The sequence below is a fragment of the Camelus ferus genome, chromosome 23 (assembly GCF_009834535.1).
Source record: "Camelus ferus isolate YT-003-E chromosome 23, BCGSAC_Cfer_1.0, whole genome shotgun sequence".
Lineage (NCBI taxonomy): Eukaryota > Metazoa > Chordata > Mammalia > Artiodactyla > Camelidae > Camelus > Camelus ferus.
Window position 1 is genome coordinate 26,956,821 of NC_045718.1, and position 14,754 is coordinate 26,971,574.

Consider the following 14,754-nt stretch of genomic DNA (forward strand, 5'->3'; position numbering starts at 1 on the left):
TTCATGGAATAAAAAAAGTCTAATTGTCACAGGATGGCCTTGATCTCAGTTATCAATCACAAGGGCCCATGAAAAAGTTGAGTGAAGAGTAGAGAACATCACTATTGTTTTTAACAGGATATTCCAATAGCATTTCAGCTCCAGGAATTTTGGGCACTCCAGTTTTTATTTCGTTAGTAATTCAGTGTCTGATTTGCCCACACAATACATTCAACTTAGTTTATCCATTTGACCTGGAACAAAGTGAAAGCACATTTTGCCCAGTTGAAAAGTCTCCTGGCAAGTTGGTTAGCAACAGAATACCAGTCCCAGTTCAGTTAGCAAAGAATAAACACATTCCACTTGACTATTACTAACTAGTGTACTGATTTCCTCACTCTTTAGTTTTCTATTTTATATTCTTAAAGCGAATTTTCCCCTTGTTATTTCAACTTTTTACTTGTAATTCTTGCCTCTTCAACAAGATTTTCAGTTTCTTGAAGTAGAAGTTTCTACATATCTTCGTGGCCATGATAAACACAGTTTAATGGCAAAGAATAGGAATCGAATAAAAGTTTATTTGAAGAAAAGGAGAAGCGATTCAAACAGTCTTAACATCTCTTGGTAGTTTAACTTTGTGGCTTGAGACCACCAATTAAGAAATCAGGCTAGAGCTTCTACAAGTATCAATTTTACTGTAGTTCTCTAGAATTTGGTCACTTGAGAATGGCTACTTGTAACAGCTTAAGTACACGTGACATGAGGGTTCTGCGAGAAACACGGACGCTTCCCTGTGCCTAATGCCATGAGAATGACGCCCAGAAACTGCCGATCTGAGCCGGTGGCGTCCGCAGAGCCCAACGCGCACCTGCACCTGCAGCTGAGACAGCGCGGGACGCGGCGAGGATGTTCCTTCGTCCTACCCACTGCGCTCCGGGAGGCTAAGGCCTGGGCGTCGCCACCCACAGCAGCGGGAGCAGAGGGACTAATGCCGGACTCTGATCGCCTTGCCTCCGCGGATACCTGCGTAACTTTGAGCAGCCCAGACCCACTACGTTTAAAAGTGTATTTATGGTTGTCACGGCGCACACTGAAAAGCTTGCTCCGCACCCCTAGAGCGCGCGAGGCCTCCCAGCCGGGAAACAAGCTCCTCCCAGCGCAGCTGTCGCCGCCGCCCGCGGGCTCCTTTCACTTTCTCACGGCCAAGTCCCCCAGAGGGGCGCCGCAGCCGCCACCGCCGCTGCGCCCGCCCGACGACTCCGCCCGCACCGCCGCGCTACCAGCCCCGCCCGCCCGGGCCCGCCCACCCCAACAGCTCCTGCCTGCGATTGGCACGCGCGAGCGGCTGCTCCGGTTCGCCTCTCGCATTGGCTGGGCCCTCTTGTCAGTCGGACCATTGCCCGCCGCTGCCTCCGCCCCCCTGAGAAGCCGCTCTCCTATTGGAGGAGACTGCGTGCTGGGGGCGGGCGGGGAGCCCGGTCCGGCGGCTTTCGGTCAATCGCAGCAGCCCAGCGCCGGGAGGGAGGGAGGCAGGGGGGGGAACATCTGGCCGGCGCCGCCGCGTGCGTGCGTGGTGCGTCCCCCGCCCCTCCCCCCCGGCCACCCCCCCTCCCCCCCCCGCCCCCCGGCCCGGGCTCCGCGCTCGCTCCTTGCTCGCTCGCTCCCTCGCTGTGTCTGGCAGGCTGCGGCCGCCGCTGGGCTGCTGCCATGGGGAGCCGTTGAGAGTGGGGCCTCTTCGCTCCGCCGCGCTCCTCTGGCTGCCAGCGGGGGTGGGCGGGCGGGAGGGAGGGGGCAGGGGGAGCGGGCGACGGTGCCGGGTTTGGGGGGCGGGGGGGCCGGGAGGGAGGGAGGGGGGCCCGCGGAGGAGGAAGCCCACCAAGTCCGGCGGCGGCAGCGGCGGCGGCCGGGAGGCGGAGGACGCGGCGGTGGCGGCGGCGGGGACGCGGTGACTTAGGGCCGCTCCGTGTGAGTCCCGGCGCCGGCCCCCGGCCCCGACCCGGCGCCCCCTCCGCGCCCGGGCCCTGGCGAGGCGGGACGCGGGCTGTGCGGCCCCGGCCGGCGGGGCAGTACGGGCGGGCGGGCGGCCGGGCCCCGCGAGTGGAGTTAGTTTGTGCGGGTGGAGCTGGGGGCGGCGGGGGGCGCCGCAGCGGCGGGGGCCGGGCCGCCGCAGCTGCGGGTCGGGCGGGGTGCGGCCGGTGCAGCTGCGGCGCGGGGCGCGCTCCGGCCGGTGCAGCTGCGGCGGCGCCTCACGGGGCGGGGGGCGCGGGGCGGGGGCTTGGGAGCGGTGCAGCTGCAAGGCGCCGGGACGGCCGCGGCTCCGGGGACCCGTGCAGCTGCGGCGGCACCCGGGGGGAGGCCCCTCCCCGGCCGGGGCAGTTGCCGGGGGCTCGCGCAGTGGCGGCAGGGAAGCGGTGGCAGCCACCCTCCCCCGGCTTCTTACGACTTTTCTTTTGTTGTTGCCGTGACCCGGGTCTGTTTTCTCGTCTGTTGTTTAAGGTGTTTTCCTGCTGCACCGGCTCTACGCCCTCCACCTCCTTCCCTGTGGTTTAACCTTCCTCTTTCCCCTGTGTCTTTTGCACAGCCAACTACGTAAAGATTTGCATTTCTTACCCCCTCCCGGCTCCGCACCCCCGCCCCCACCTCCTTGAAAAACAAAACCTAACCTCACAAAACCTCTCCGGACCCGCGGCTACGAGGCGCAGAGGGGTTGATTTGTGGAGTGGGAGTCGCTGGCCCATTGCGGTGCTCGGGACTCATTAAACTGTCACTCGCCCCCCACCCCACTGGGTAAATGGGGTGATTAATGTCTGATATATTGGAATGGGGCGAGGGCATTTGTGCAGAATAGGCGGTGTGACTGAGAAGGAATTTTATTTCCAAAGAGTGCCTCCTGAAATAGGCATTCATAATTATGCCATTTATCGCGAAGTTAGAGAAAGTTGGGTTTGTGATTTTGGGAAGGCAAGAAGCAGAGGATAGAAACCTTGGTCTTTGTTACTCTTTCTTGGACTCTTTGCCATGGTTTTCTAATGAGAACGGAGTGGTTATCACCAGGACTGCAATACTTGCGCCTCAGGCCCCAGTACCTTTTCTGCTCCTCACCCTCCCTAGAGTCTGTGGAGACGCCTTTGACATTCACAGATGTCGCAGCCCCTTGCAGGGCATTGGTTAGGCCAGCCCAGGTTACGTTACAATTTCATCAGCCATTCGAAGAAAACCCCCAATCTCGCTAAAAAAGTTCCCCAACTTACTAGCCCTGGCTACCCCCTCCCCTTGCCCCTTTCTCCCTGAAAGGTTTTCTTGTGATCATGAACATTACAGAGTGACCCAAGAAAAAGATTGTTATGGGACACAGATCAAGGGGAAGACAAAGTTCTGCTCTTTCTGAGCAGAAAGTCAGATCAGATAGACAGATAGGCAGATACAGCTTTCATTTTAAGTGGCAGTAGCAGGTTGTGTCAGTTTATTAATTTGTCTCATTGAACTGAAGTACTTTCCAGGATTTCAGAAAGTGCAGTTTCGGCTTGTTGATACTGAGAGTTGAAATTTGCATCAACTGGCAGTATGAGAAATTTTACTGAGAAGGTAGTTGTAGATAAGTAGTTATGTAAGAGTGAAATCATAAGGGAACCAGGTTGAAGTAGTAGTTCTGAATAGTTTTCCAACATTCTGAGACACGTATGCCATTATCTCAGCAGAAAAGAAAAAATGAAAGTGCCGTAAAAATGTTAAAATGGGACTGGAGATGTCAAATGGGTGGGTTTAAAAATATCCGTATACGGCCTTTGAAACTAAACGTTGGAGTTGAATAAAAGTGAATCTGGATTTCCTGACTAGCACCGTGGCTTGAGTGTGCTGTCAGTATGTAAGCCAGTCCACCAACTTAAGACAGAAGTGTTGCTATTCCATAAATACAGTAGAACTCCATATGCTGAGTTTTTCAATTTCTTCTGTTAGAAAGTTTGGGGAAAAAAAGGAGACTTTGAAGTATTTTGTTTATACTAACAGAAGAGAAAAGTTCTCCTAAGAAAAAGCTGGTGGCAGGAGTGTAGAGGAGTAGCATATGGCATTAAAAGGAGCACAGCTGGAGGTAGCATTTCCATCTGAACATGATGTCAGAGCAGCTGACAGCCTGCCATCCCTCAGCCTTTTATTCTAACACACAGACAGGGAGTTAGTGTGTGCGGATCTGTGGTGGAGAAGGTATCTCATTCCTCTCTAACATCATCTCCACTTTGCATCTGTCTCTCTTAGTCTGCTTTTTTTCCACCGATGTAACAGACCTGGAGCCAGCAAGACTCAGAGGAAAGGACTTAATCAGGTTTATGTGTCCTAAAGGTAGGAGTAGCAAGAGATTAGATCAAGCATATTTCTGTTTTGGTGTTTTGTTTATTGAATTTTAAAAAATCACATTACTTTTCTAACCCAGTTTAGGAATAAAATATGAAATCGAGTACTCAGCGAACATCTTATTGGAGTTGAAAGTCTTGGGCTTGTTTAGTTTTAATTTTTAGCCCTTTTGCTTGAGTGGGTAAATACCTTTAATACACAGAAATATTTCAAGTTTTGAAATGTTAAGAAAGGCTTTGAAATATTGCTTTTTGAGATCACTTTGGATTAAAATGCTTTTTTGTTGTTGTTGTTCACTGCTATTTAGATTCCTTTTGCTTTTGGTGTGGGGGGGTGGGGCGGGGGGAGAAATAGTAAACTGTTTGGAATCCAGCATCCAAACTTATATGAGAAGATTATTCTCGTTAAGAAGCTAGATTGTGTAATTAATTCCACTGTGAAACTTTATTCTTCAAAACATTCAGCAGCACTACTGAAACATACAGCTGTAGTGCTTTTGAAACCGAAGGTTTTTTAAAAAGAAAAAAAAACTTTTGTCCCCTGGAGAATAGTTTGACTAGTTTCCTAATTTCTCTTTCAAATATATATTTAAGAGATCTTTTATTTCAGCGTAACGATAATTATTTGCAGGAGTTTTTGTGTTAGCGACTAATTTAGAACTTGTAGATTTGAGCTGCCTGAATTGGCCAGACAGCTGTAATCGCACTCCTCTATTCTTAATCTCTTTATCTGGGCAGCAGCTGCCATATGGCCACAGTCAGCTGGATCAGATGTTTATAAGCTTCCTTCTTCGTCCCTCTCTGTCCTCTCAGCCTCCTAATTTGATCACGGCTACCTTGTGAGCTGCCCTCCAATCTTTATTTTTAGCCCTCTCAAGGATTAGGATTGATGTTAGCTGTGAGGCACTTAAAGTGATTGTATTGTAAATCTTGGTTTATTCTAGCTGTGGCATCTTGCAGAATGTATTGGGTTAGGATGAAAGTTTAGTGCATCTTGGGCAAAGTGTAGAAGAAGCAGGGAAGTAATTTTTAAATATTAAATTAATATGTAACCATTCCCCAAATGCACTTTTTGAGATATATGGTGTGGAATCTTGCTTCTGGCCATAGGAAAGGGGAAGTCGGGTGTTCTTTATTTTTAAGGAGTTGAATTTTGCCCCTTTGTATGTCTGCGTCTCTCCTCTGCCTCCATTTCACCCTCCTTCACCAGAAAACAAGGGCAACAATGCATATTTGAAAGAATAGAAGCTAGTTGGAAAACAAAATATATCAAGTTATGTTGAAACAAAGTATTTTCTGTTGACTGAGGTAAGGCAGAGTCAAAAAAAATTAGTTTCTCTTTTTCTAGCAAGGCTTTTTTTTTTTGCGGGGGGGATGTCGAACTTGTAAAGCTTTTGAGTTTCATTTGAACGTAATATGCCTTTATTTAAGTTTGCATTAATTTTAATATGGAACTCATTTTGCTTTGCACCAGATCAAAGTTTAGGTGAGAATTTTCAGAGTTAAATAAAGCCCTTCTGGTTCCTAATAGCCTAGATGTACAGATTTTACAAAGAAATATAACCATTTTTTTCTCAATTCATTAAAAAATCTTTTTGGATTTGTTCATAGTAAAGATGATCTTTTCCATCTGTTGATGTAGTTCCTTCTGATCTCGTACATGTGTGCTCTACCTGCAAATCTTAAGGCATTAACATCTGTTTTTATACACAGGGCTTTTGTTGTTGTAACACTCTGACTTTAAAAGTAAGTTGTTTGCTAATTTCTGGACTAATTATGTGATTTCATTTTTTTTCTTGATTCAGCCAAATGTGTGTGTTTAAATTGTGCTTCCTAAGTGCAGTCAAGTATCAAAATAAAATAAAAAAAGGATGATTGAACAAGTTTTCTGAACCTTCCAGAATGTGTTTGGGACTTTTCTTTGTTCATTATATGTGTCGTTCCCTTTGAAATTAAAGCTATTTTGTAGGTTTTGTAGGACATAATTTGATGAGTAGAGTTAATTAAATTTCCTCTGAAAGAGACCTAAATTCGTCTTCTCAGTAAGAGACTGTACTGAAATTAAGGCTTTAAAAACTTGACTAAAGTTAAAGGAAGGTGGAGATGCATCACAGACTGTTTGGCTGGGGTAAGAAGTTTCAAAAGTGTGCATTTTTCTTCTTGCATTTAGGTTTTCTGTGTGTGATTTGGTAGTGCTTGGGTCATAAGCCTGATTAAAATTCAGGGACGTGTACCTCAACAGCCCAAGCTAATTTTTGTTTTTTTTTTTTTCTTAAATGGGGACTAGAGCATTGAAAAGTTGTTCCTGACCAGGCTCTCATGAGAAATTTCTCTCATTCCAGGTTATGAAGACAGTATGGAGTTTCCAGACCATAGTAGACATTTGCTGCAGTGTCTGAGCGAGCAGAGACATCAGGGTTTTCTTTGTGACTGCACTGTTCTGGTGGGAGATGCCCAGTTCCGAGCGCACCGAGCTGTACTGGCTTCATGCAGCATGTATTTCCACCTCTTTTACAAGGACCAGCTGGACAAAAGAGACATTGTTCATCTGAACAGCGACATTGTTACAGCCCCAGCCTTCGCTCTCCTGCTTGAATTCATGTATGAAGGGAAACTCCAGTTCAAAGACTTGCCCATTGAAGACGTGCTAGCAGCTGCCAGTTATCTCCACATGTATGACATTGTCAAAGTCTGCAAAAAGAAGCTGAAAGAGAAAGCCACCACGGAGGCAGACAGCACCAAAAAGGAAGAAGATGCTTCAAGTTGTTCGGACAAAGTCGAGAGTCTCTCCGATGGCAGCAGCCACATGGCAGGCGATTTGCCCAGTGATGAAGATGAAGGGGAAGATGAAAAATTGAACATCCTGCCCAGCAAAAGGGACTTGGCGGCCGAGCCTGGGAACATGTGGATGCGATTGCCCTCGGACTCAGCAGGCATCCCCCAGGCTGGCGGAGAGGCAGAGCCACACGCTACAGCAGCTGGAAAAACAGTAGCCAGCCCCTGCAGCTCAACAGAGTCTTTGTCCCAGAGGTCTGTCACCTCCGTGAGGGATTCAGCAGATGTTGACTGTGTGCTGGACCTGTCTGTCAAGTCCAGCCTTTCAGGAGTTGAAAATCTGAACAGCTCTTATTTCTCTTCACAGGACGTGCTGAGAAGCAACCTGGTGCAGGTGAAGGTGGAGAAAGAGGCTTCCTGTGATGAGAGTGATGTTGGCACTAATGACTATGACATGGAACATAGCACTGTGAAAGAGAGTGTGAGCACTAATAACAGGGTACAGTATGAGCCGGCCCATCTGGCTCCTCTGAGGGAGGACTCGGTCTTGAGGGAGCTGGAGCGGGAGGACAAAGCCAGCGACGATGAGATGATGACCCCCGAGAGCGAGCGGGTCCCGGTGGAGGGCGGCATGGAGAGCAGCCTGCTGCCCTACGTCTCCAACATCCTGAGCCCGGCCGGCCAGATCTTCATGTGCCCCCTGTGCAACAAGGTCTTCCCCAGCCCGCACATCCTGCAGATCCACCTGAGCACACACTTCCGCGAGCAGGACGGCCTGCGCAGCAAGCCGGCCGCCGACGTCAACGTGCCCACCTGCTCGCTGTGCGGGAAGACGTTCTCCTGCATGTACACCCTCAAGCGCCACGAGAGGACTCACTCGGGCGAGAAGCCCTACACGTGCACGCAGTGCGGCAAGAGCTTCCAGTACTCGCACAACCTGAGCCGCCACGCCGTGGTGCACACGCGCGAGAAGCCGCACGCCTGCAAGTGGTGCGAGCGCAGGTTCACGCAGTCCGGGGACCTGTACCGGCACATCCGCAAGTTCCACTGTGAGTTGGTGAACTCCTTGTCGGTCAAAAGCGAGGCGCTGAGCCTGCCCGCTGTCAGAGACTGGACCTTAGAAGATAGCTCTCAAGAACTCTGGAAATAATTTTATATATATATATATATATATAAATAATATATATATACCTATATATAAATAGATCTCTATATAGTTGTGGTACGGTCTAAAAGCAGTCTTGTTTCCTGGAACTGAAAGGTTGGGATATTAACTTGTTTTTTGCACTTTAGAATAGCATGAGAATCTCACTAATTTAGCATTCGGATAAAAGAAACTTTAGAGCAAGTCAGAGAATAGAGAGGTGTTTTTCTTTCGAGGGGGTAGGGGAAGTAAGCCAGTAAGAACCTTTGAAACAAATGGTCCTATCACAAAATGCTCTCATAGGGCTTAATTTTGTCAGCACTGCGATGTCTTTTGAGCTCTCTCTTTTTTTTCCACTTTTTTTTTTTTTTTTTTTTTTTTTTTTTTTTTAAGTAGAAACTCCCTCCAGTTTTATGAGCCTCTTTATATGTCTCAAATTGCATGAATCTTTTCTGGCTGTTGGAAACCTGAATGCTTTTAGACCCAAATGGAAAATTTCTGAAATGCTGGATTATCTATTTTTAAACAAGCAGTTGACTTAAAACTTTCTGTGGCAACTTCTGGTTTTCTGACGGTTCCCAATGAGAGAAATTCTGAAAGTACACTGGGATCACTGGGACGCTGTCTTTGTGAAGGTTTGCTTGGGATGAAAAAGGATATTGCAGCTTCAGCAGTGTTGAACTGTGTGTTGAAAAATGTGAATTACTGTTATTGTATACTGTAACTGATTACATGGGCTGGGGGGGTGTCAAAGGACTTGACAGGTTGTGTTGATGCTCTTAGTTGAGTCTTGAAAAGTAAATATTAACGCTACAGAAATGCATGAGTTTCAATATATTTTTTGTCTTTGTTTGCATTGTATAACTTTAACGAGTGAGTTTAAAATTATTTAATTTCCTTAGAAAAATAACACCATTTGGAAAAAAACCCTGGTGTTATGAAGAACGTTAATGCACTGTTTTTATTTTTATTTTATATAATTTAAATTGACTTTCCCACTGTCTTTAAGTTGAAACTGTTAAGCTGAATAAAAACTTAAGCTGCAAATTGATAACTTCGCTATATAACAAGGAAAATATAAATGTTTACAAACGGCTTAAAGATTTGCATGTGCAGTGTGCATTTATAACAAAACTCCTAATTGCACAAAACCCAGGCCAGCTCAAACTTTAGGTGTACACACTTACCCAGTTGAGCGTTTTTAGAGTAACTACTGCACAAATTGACAATAGGTCATTCTCTTTTTTTTTTTTGCTCCTCTTTTCTTTTTCTCCTCTTCTTCCTTTCCCTCCCTCCCTCCCTCCCTTCCCCTCCCCACCCCCATCCCCCCTCCCTCAACTCATGAAAAGATTCTATGGACTGAAAAAGCCCCAGGCTGAAAGGACTGGACTGCCTTGATTGACATGGGGAAGGGGGTTAGTAGACTATGTGTATCGCGGCAGCAGAGGCTGCAGCCCAACGTGTGGTTTTAATGACCAGCACACAGGGCAAAAAGCATTTTGCACAGTGTTTGTTTTCCTGTCTTGCACTTACAAATAAGGTCTATGGGAGTAGCATGGAAAACGTTTGCTGTTTTTCCCTTTTTTTTTTTTTTTTTTGATTGCTTTTGTTTAAAATTTGATCGCCTTAACTACTGTAAACATAGCCTATTTTTGTGCTTAAGATACTGAATGGAAAACTCCATTGTGTGTTGCTGGACTGTTTTGGAAATATTTGGTCAAATGTGTGTTAATTTGGCTGTAATGGCATTTAAAGCAAACAAACAAAAAAAAAGCTGTGAAAATGGCCTTGGAGCATTATCTTTAGTTACTTGAAGAGTTTCTAGTTTTTTTAAAATACAATTTATGTTAAAATAATTTTTATTAATTTAGAGAAGACAATCAATGTCTGTGAGAAAACGGACTTTCTTTGGGATTTTCTTTTTTGTGGTCATTGTGAGTGATTGCTTTTTCCTTTTATTAGTTCCACATTCTTCCTTTGTTCTAAAACTTAGACTGACATCTAGCTTTGACAATCATAGTATGTTTTATTTTCCTGAGGGGGGAATAACTTATAATGCTGTTTAGTTTTGTACTATTGGTGTGTTGGTGAATTTTTAAACTGTGTGCTAACTGCAATAAATTATATGAACTGAGAATTTCTGGTGTGGTTTTTTTTTTAAATTGTGATTATGTACTACATAGATCCTAAATGTGTATCATACATGGCATCTTTATTTTTAATATCAGTTCTGTTCAGAGCTTATAGATTATTAGAGTGCCCTAAATCACTCAAATGGAAGTGTACAAACATTTTGCTTCTAGTCATTTAAGAAGATACTAAATGCACATTTAAAAAAATGTGACCCATTTACTATAGTCTGCATCAAGAACATTAAGGTAGTTCCCTAGAAATTTGTAAATCCATGAAACTTCAAGTGGGCAGCAGAGGGTTTTCATAGTTCGCCATACAACTACTAATCCATTCACCATAAGTCATTTTCATGGGTAATTTTATCCTAAGTTGATTGGTCAAATCTATTCTGTGTTCTGTCTAAATGGAAAATTGAAGGAGACCGGATGTCTTAATTTGGAAAACTGCTTGGCTAATGACTGGAATTCTAGGCAATCGAATTAGCAGGCATTCGATTGTTCAAGATTAGCTGTTATACATCCTTTTTGTTGCAAGGAGAACTCGAAAGTTCCCAGGTTTTAATTCTTAAGTTTTGACTTAAAATTGTAAGTACATGCAATCATTAGAAAAATTGTTTCCTAATTTTTGTGATCATCCCAACTTCATGCTTGACTTGGGTGTATCAGGGTGAGAACACTGCTGGCTGACCTATAGAATTGTTAGAACACTCACGTGCCGATCGGTCCTGTAGAGGAATTGTTGCGTGTGGTCCTAAGTGTGAGCAGGGCCATCTCAGACCTGAGAGAGTTTTTGTAAATCCTGAAATCTATAACTTCCAGCCTCAAAGTTACCTGTGGAAATTCAGTTTTACATGATTATTGTCAAAATTAAATACATTTTTATTAAATGACCTATAGTAAGGTTAATATTCTTTGATTCTATAGAAGTGAGATATAAGGTCTGGAGCTTGAAAATGTACCATTTGTTAAGTTCCCTGATAGCTTTGGATGGGAATCCCAAAAGATTTTATCATAAAGCACCATCAGTAATTTACAATTTGGGATCCTACATTTCTCTTTTTTTTGTTGAAACGGGATTTCTGTTACATGCAACTCACTTGGTTTTAACCAATCAAACATTATTTCACATGAAAGGGGAATGTACATTTGAGCTCCACAAAAAAAATTTCTTGGGCAGTTATAAGCAGATAAATGATGGGGTGGGGGGCAGGAATCTGTTTTCAGTTCACAGTATCTTAAAGCTTTCTGAGGATGTTGAGAGTTACAATGTAGTTCCACTGACTAACATCTAATGTTAAATGAAGAGCAGTTGACTTAAACTCAACTAGATACATTTATAAAACCAGTATTTTGACATGAAATTAGGAAGAAATGATGTCTTAAAATATTCCTTGCAAAACTGGAACAGTTATACAAATCACCACATTTGGTCAGTGAAGAAATCAGTTGTTTATTCATTACATTTTAAAAAAAAGGAAATTAATTTTTCATGTAATCATGTTGGAAACCATTCAAATTGATCTCCTCTTTGACATCTGACTGATACATATTTTAAATATGTGGTTTCATTTATTCTTGAAAACATCTGTTTCTTTTAGCTAATCAATTATGCCCTACATTAATGTGGGCCCAGAATTGTGTGCAAGGTGTACCCTAGGGAATATCCAAGAAATACACAGTGTTAAGGATACTGGTTTTGGATTTCCTTTCTAGTTACTTATGCTATCAGATTAATAGGTGAATCAGGTAGTTTTTCTTTAACAGACTTGTCACGATGATCTACAAACAGGTTATTGTAAGGTTAGAAAAAAGTGAACACTATATTAAAATTATATAACAGCTCACATTAAAATGGTTGAAATATTCATTATCCAGGTAAACAAAAGTTTTGAACTGTTATCAAAGAAAGCAATTGCCTTTTAACCCAAGAAACAATATTACTTAAAAAATCTTGAATCTCCTAAGTTTTATCAATAGAACACAAAATATATAAAACTTGACTTTAAAAATTCCATTGTACCAGATATGTTTTTAAAAATCTTAAGATCTCAAAATTTCCTGGACTGTATTGACTACAGTTTATTCTTACAAAGTTTAAAAACATTCTTTGGTTTCTAATATAATGAAGGAAACTTTTCCATGCGTCTGGATAGGAAACTCAGATAATTCTAGTTTTAATTTGTAGACATTGATCTAAATTTTCATTATGATCGTTCCAATGTTTAAAATTGCTGATAAGGCACAATGAGTTGAGTAAATGTGAATTTTGAATTCCAGGACAGAGGAGCTCAATCCTTTTCTTTAAAGTCATTTGCCATTAAACTGCTAGAGATAATACCATTTTAAAATCTACAGCAATCATTTTATTTTTTAAAAAACAAATAGCTTTTAGGAGTTTTATTTTGGCTATCCTCCAAGTTTATCACACTGATAGGATTTTGTCCCTTACATTATAAAAATTTTCCACCTTTGGCTTGCAGGAAGATGGCAAAGTATCTTTGTATGTGATCCTTTGATCCAAAATGTAGAACCACTTATCTCTTGACTTCATCACTGTAATTAAACAAAAAGAAACATTTTATGTTACTAGCCTTACCCACCCCTTCTTAGATTTTCTTAATATTATAAAAGGAGAGCTAAAGCAGTCAGATCATGCTGATGACACCGGAGGTTTTTAGGAATATTAATTCATTTACAGAGACATTTTAGAAATTAAACTTTTAGTATTTTGAAAACTGATTTCTTAAAAATCTTTATTAATTAATTTTTGTAATTTATTGTGACAGCAACTGAATTCCAAATTTAAAACGTTGTAACAAGGAGGCATGAGATCATAGAAATGAAATGGTAACTTGAAAAGTTTTTCTTTGGAGCCCAATTACCTTGTAAGTATCTGTTTACACTAACTAATTTGTTGAATTAATTATCCAGATAATTCAGGTTCATAGAACAGCTTTTTCCTAAAATATTCAAGCACTTGAAAGAATTCAGATTTTTGGTTTTTTTGAGAGAAATGAATTACCCAGTTAACTTTCCTGATTCCATTCTAACATTTACTAGTTTTCTGTTAATCACGATCCCTAGATTTCTGTGAACATGGTACTTTCTTTGATTGAAGGGTAGTTTGCAAAACAATTCTTTCAAAACTGAAATTGCTCTTGAATTTTCAAGCACTTGCCCCCTTTTGCTAATTGTCTTCAGGAATGGGTTTGCCGTTGAGCTCACATTTTGCTATAGGAAGCAATTCTCTCTAGTTCGTTTGGCAGGAGAGGAGTGAAAACCCAATTTGGCTTTAAAATGTAGCACATTAGTCAGTAACAGTTTCAGTGAGGATATTTAGAGTGGCTTTGAGAGGCCGTGTGACACAGATAGAGAGTCCATTCACGGAAACGACTTATTTACAGTTTGTTATAATCTCTGTAGTTAATCATTAAATCAAGTAGTTTTTATTCAATGTCAATATGCATGCTTAGTATGACTGTATAGGAATTTTAAAAAGTCATACTGGCCTGAATTCTCAAGTTTATAAAAAGTATATTTATAGTTAATATGAAGTGGTACATGGGAAAATGTATTTGCTTATTGGTAAACATTTGTAAGATAGATTAACTCTGTTGTTTCATATATTATGCATATAGTGCAACGACACTGAACTTGAAAGAATAGCGTAACCTAAATGATGTGAGCTGTGCCAAGCCAAAGCTAACTTTTGATAGGTGACAGAGCTTAAAAGAATATGTCTTAACCATGTACAATTTAAATATATAGATGACTTAAAACTATATATAAATAAGGACATATTGATTTCATTAAAAAAAAAAAGCATACTTAGTGCAGTGCACACTTCACCTCTGAGAGGATCACTAAACACCCTGACTTTTATTTGTGTACGTCTACTGCTCTGAGATGATCTGTGATCAGAGTACGAGCATTAAGGTTTTCATCTGAATCTCTTAAATTTGCTCTTACAAACAGACTAAAATTTATATGTATATATACATATAATATATAAAAGATACATATATGAATATACCTTTTCTATGAACCATTTCTTTGGAACTGTGTCATGTAAACGAGCTGTTTGATAATATTGATATGCCTATTGCAAATTTACTAGTTACAGACAACAATGCTTCCTAGGATGCTCTGTTTGGATACGTTCTAGAAAAGCACAATGGGACAATCATAGATAATTAAAACATTTAAGAAAAGCATTTATTGCTTCTGAGTCATAGCCACAGAAGTTAATGCCATCTATTTGTATTTAGTATTAAAAAAAATCCACGTCTTCTCACTTAAAATTGTTTCTCTGTGTACTCAAAATCCTCATCAAATAGAATAAATTTGAGCATAGAATTGTATTCCAAGAAAATCT

The 14,754-nt window shown here is 42.2% G+C and overlaps 1 protein-coding gene across 4 annotated transcripts; it reads left to right on the forward strand.

Moving 5' to 3' along the window:
• The first annotated feature begins 1,807 nt into the window (after window positions 1-1,807).
• On the forward strand, window positions 1,808-10,384 carry ZBTB18 (zinc finger and BTB domain containing 18). Of its 4 annotated transcripts, none has more exons than XM_032466542.1 (3): window positions 1,840-1,944; window positions 4,234-4,317; window positions 6,671-10,384. In XM_032466542.1, the coding sequence occupies exons 2-3, from the start codon at window positions 4,305-4,307 to the stop codon at window positions 8,251-8,253; spliced, it is 1,596 nt and encodes a 531-aa protein (XP_032322433.1). In that variant the 5' UTR covers window positions 1,840-1,944; window positions 4,234-4,304; the 3' UTR covers window positions 8,254-10,384. The 4 variants fall into 4 exon arrangements, with proteins under 4 accessions (XP_032322435.1, XP_032322433.1, XP_032322434.1 ...); XM_032466543.1 differs by lacking the exon at window positions 1,840-1,944 and adding an exon at window positions 2,459-2,766; XM_032466544.1 differs by lacking the exon at window positions 4,234-4,317 and having other exon boundaries at window positions 1,808-1,944.
• The last annotated feature ends 4,370 nt before the right edge of the window (window positions 10,385-14,754 follow it).